Genomic DNA, 4,460 nt, shown 5'->3' on the forward strand with positions numbered 1-4,460 from the left:
CCTAACCGCTTAAGCTTTTAGGTAAAGTGGTTCTCTAACATAGTATCAGAACTAGACTTTAAGCTGCTTAACTCCTCCGTGGCCTGGACTTCTTCTCGCCTCATTACCCTCCATGGGCTCTTGTCGTCTCATTTCCCTCATGGGCTCGAGGGGGAGTATTAATATTCGTCCAGTCCCACATCGTTTGTGAGCAGTTCCAAAATTAGGATAAGATCCTCTTTAACTTTCTCTTCTTAACATTTAGGTTTTGAGAATGAGTTTTCTAACAATTTCTTAACTTCTTTTTCCTTTGCTCTCTAGGTTCCCATTAGACTTAAAATTTATAAAAATAATAATTGAAAAAGAAAAAAAGCTCTGTAATTACAACACGTAATAAAGACAACCAAGCCACCAAGGATCTTCAATTAGTATAAGCTCATGTCAAATTATCAGAAGGGGCTGAATACAAGAGATCACAACAGTAATGCAGTCCTTTTAATTTTATAAAATCACATCTGCTGGAAATACCTGCGAGAATGAGACTGAAATATTACTCATTCTCATTCCACTTGAATCCCCAAGCCAAAATTTATTCCAACATCACCTCCTGTGTGGACTTTGTAATGATCTTTGGGATCCCTCAAAGAGATCCAAAATGTAATTTTGAAGATCATCTGCACTGTACTTTATGTGCTTTTCAGTAATATGGCTGTTATGCCTTCCAACAAATGTTCGGTAAGCCTGAACCACCTTGAGTGATGCTGAGATTCGTAAGTCCTCACGAAGCTGAAGATCAGGTATTAACCAACCAGTTTGAGTTTTGTATACTTCCTCAAAGGCAGCATAAAAGCTCCTTAGCCTCTCCTTTAGTAGAGATTTAGATACAGAATTTGAATTGGGATTCTGAATCCCCTCATCCTTCAGTAAAGGGAGGATTGAACTCCAAGTAGCTCTCTCGTAGTTCATGGCATGCTGCTGGAATTTCCAGTTATGCTTCCGAATCCATTCATCCCCCAAAATGGCCCTCAGTTCAGAGTCCTTAACCTTCTGAGTCATGTAATGTATATTGTTCATCAAGAATAGGTGCTCTAAAGAGGCATCCTTGTATAACTTGGATTTAATGTCAATGTTGGATTCTAGAATTGAAATGAGGGATTGGAAGTGGAAAGCCATTGGGGAAACACTGACAGAGCAGGAAGCATCACTTCTGTTCCCGTCAAGAACTGGGCGTGCATGGGGTGATGAAGAGATGGGATTGTCCGGCACATGATCATCAAGGAGTAGATTAAGGATGACGCTGTAATCAGTAAGATTCCGGATGTAGTTCATGACATATCTGGTCAAATGATGGATTCCACCTCCAGCAAAAGGATTTACTGATGTGTTTGAAGCAATAGCTTTTTCAAATTCAAGAAATGTTGCTCTCACAGAATTCCTCAAGCTATTCAGAACCTCTTGAAACTCACTTCTAACACAGAAACCAGCCTCATCAGGGTATAAGGCTTCCATATCAGGAAGAAGATCAGTTAGCACCTCATACATGTCAATTATGCCAAACAATTTTTCTGGTTTGTGGTGGCTGATTGCTACAGCTTCCCCAAAATTCAGAAGCCGCAACATCGATGACTTTGATGTCTCAATGAAACAAGCAGAGTTAACTGATCCTACCTCCCCAAATATCTGGTCAATGAGCCATTTCTCGCTAGCAAGATAGACTCGCACAAAAATCTTCATAGCCCGCACCCATCTCTTAATCTTAGAATTTAAGCTAGCCCACTCCATCCTCAGGACATCTTCAATGCTCAACTTCTCCATCTCAAGAATGCAGAGGCACTCATCCAACGCATCTTTTTGGACACAAATAAAAGCCTGAGAGCATTCCTGATCATAATTGGAAACAAACATTAAATTTGCAATGCACTTGAGGTCAGGGATCACATCTGGCCGGACCAAATCAATGATGAATTCCTCTGAGCCTCTGCTGACAGACTCTCTCATGTCCTCCACCGATTCATCTTCAAAAGAGACGATTGAACCCTCATCTGCAATATCGTCTTCACTTGAACGGAAAGACATGTGCTCAGGCTCAAAGGGTTGCCTGTTCTGAACAAGAATGTACCCAAACTCTTCCTCCAACCTTGCCATTGCCGTCTGAAGAACATCACAAGATCTCTGTAGGAGCTCAACCTCTTCACTATCCTTAGCAAAGCTACGGCTCTCCAACTTCCCAATCAACTTTTGCACTTCATCCACAGCCTTTAGATACTCAGACGCTTCTTCGGGGCCAGAGTCCCATATCATAGATTGATCTGCCTCCCAACTCATGACCTTCTCGTGGATGATGTTGAGCCGCTCTTCCATTTCGCTTACTCCCTCACTCTTGTTATCATTCAAGGAGGCCATAGTAGACAATTTGGAGCCAAGTTCCACCAAAATTCTCCTGGCATCATCAGTCAGGTTCTTCTTGCTCCCTAATGCCTGCACTATGTGCTGAGCTGCAGCAATCAAGTTTTCTTCTCCCTCTAATTCTGAGATTACAGGTTTCAAATCTCCCATAGCCAAAACTACAGAATCACAAAACTGGACTACAGCTTTCTCTTTCAAAGCCAGCAGTTTGGATTGAACTAGAGAGCTACTCCCACTATAGGTGTCTTCAAACACCACAACTTTGGGCTTTAGGCAAGCAAAACTAAAACCTTCAACGCCCAGAAATCAGAAAAGATAACCCAAAAAATAAAAATAAAAATTAAAACCTCTGGAATGAAATCTGAAACAACAAAATCAGAACAGCCCCTCTTGATCTAGAATAGTGAAATCACCTACCCCGAGAATAATGAAGATCTACTACTGAAAAAAGCACAGCAAATTGGCTCAGACTCCGAATCACAACAGAAGCTCAACAAATTTGTACTCACCGAACAAAAGGGTTTCTAATAGCTTTCCACGAAACACTGAAATGAAAAGCTGAAAAGGCAAACCTCCAACAGAAATTCTAAAAATTGAAGAAACTAGCTCACACCGAACTTCAAACTAGATCTATGAACAAGCTGTGATGAGCATTAAAGATGAAATCCAAAAGCTTTCAAATGCACAAAAAAGTGCAAATTGAGAAAATAAACTGACCTTTTAATTGGAGCCGCCCGTTGGGGAAGATTGATTGGAGCTTTCCGGGCTGTCGGTATGCGCCCAATCTCTGCACCTTTCCTGTGGTTTTATATCTCTAGCGATCTCGAAGACTGTTGGCAACTTTGACACTTCTCCGTCAACCCATGAAAATGAAAAAGAAAGAAAAATGGCGAATTACTAAAATGGTCCTCTCCTGCAAGGCAAATAACAAGAGTGACATCCTAAACTACAGCTTTCTCAGACGGAGGAAGAGCGTAAAACTGTAATTACACACACCCTGAAAATGAGAATGTACCTAGAAGCTTGGCCTTGGACGATATACGGTCTCTTCTTAGAAATTTCTGTTGCTGAAATTCACAATAGGCGAATGGTAGAGTCAAGCTGGTGGACCCAACTCTGTTCACCCTACAAACTTGGGCCGGAAGTTTCCATTTACAGCATTTTGGTTTAATGGGTAAACGGGTATGAATCCTCTCCCATCTGTGATCCATTTTGCAGTTCGGGTTTCCCCACATAGATGGCACGCTTGTGTGAAAGGCATCACTAATAAAGGAATAAAGAACCATTAATTGATGATTCTCATTTCTTGTGCACAAAAAGGAGCATCGAGAGTTCAATTCTAAGTACATACACTCAAATAGTTAGCGGTACTTATGAATGGTGAGAATTTGCTCTGTGAGTAAGAGGAAATCGTGAATGGTGAGAGTTCTCTATGAGTCAGCGAGGACTGTAGATGATAATGGAAATATGTCCCGAGGGTCGAGTTGGACGAATGTCCAACTGATGCACGGAAGTCGTGTCCTCATTCCGGACTTTACTTGATCAGCGAGACCTAAGAAGAGGACGCTGATCCGTAAGTTTGATGCCGTACCAGAGAGTTCGAATGGCTTGTTAGTGGTTAGAATTCTTATGTAATCAAAAAAAAAAAAATTCAATTTGACGTCATACACCACTTTTACACAGATAATTAATAATGAAAATTTGATTAATTAGTTTTATTTATTTATTTGTTATGAGTTATGGCGGTAACTCTCAACGGATCAACCCTATTTCTTATTTTTAACTAGGCCGAACAAGAGAGATTTGATGTTTCTAAATCCATTTTTTTAATTCGACCTTGAGCATCTAAATACTCTCACTTTGAACTCAAAAAAATGGGCGTAGACTCGAACTAGATCAGCGCACTAGCCAAAGACTGGAAGTCCCCCGGAGCATATAGATCCACCTGATTGATGAACACTCGAACCAAACTCCCCCATCCATACCCCGCTATTTGTCTTTTTACCTCTAATAGTCAACCTTAGATAAGACCATTTGAATCAAAAAGTACAATTCAAAGAAAAGATTGTTATGGA

General features: G+C 40.7%; 1 protein-coding gene across 2 annotated transcripts; it reads right to left on the minus strand.

Annotated features, from left to right (window-relative positions):
• Positions 1 to 373: 373 nt before the first annotated feature.
• On the minus strand, positions 374 to 3,451 carry LOC131155246 (exocyst complex component EXO70E2). 2 transcript variants are annotated; one of them, XM_058108256.1, is made up of 3 exons: positions 3,401 to 3,451; positions 3,103 to 3,298; positions 374 to 2,675 (listed from the first exon to the last, which is right to left on the minus strand). In XM_058108256.1, the coding sequence occupies exon 3, from the start codon at positions 2,533 to 2,535 to the stop codon at positions 580 to 582; it is 1,956 nt and encodes a 651-aa protein (XP_057964239.1). In that variant the 5' UTR covers positions 2,536 to 2,675; positions 3,103 to 3,298; positions 3,401 to 3,451; the 3' UTR covers positions 374 to 579. The 2 variants fall into 2 exon arrangements, with proteins under 2 accessions (XP_057964239.1, XP_057964231.1); XM_058108248.1 differs by having other exon boundaries at positions 374 to 2,943.
• Positions 3,452 to 4,460: the final 1,009 nt, after the last annotated feature.

The sequence above is a fragment of the Malania oleifera genome, chromosome 1 (genome assembly GCF_029873635.1).
Source record: "Malania oleifera isolate guangnan ecotype guangnan chromosome 1, ASM2987363v1, whole genome shotgun sequence".
Classification (NCBI taxonomy): Eukaryota; Viridiplantae; Streptophyta; class Magnoliopsida; order Santalales; family Ximeniaceae; genus Malania; species Malania oleifera.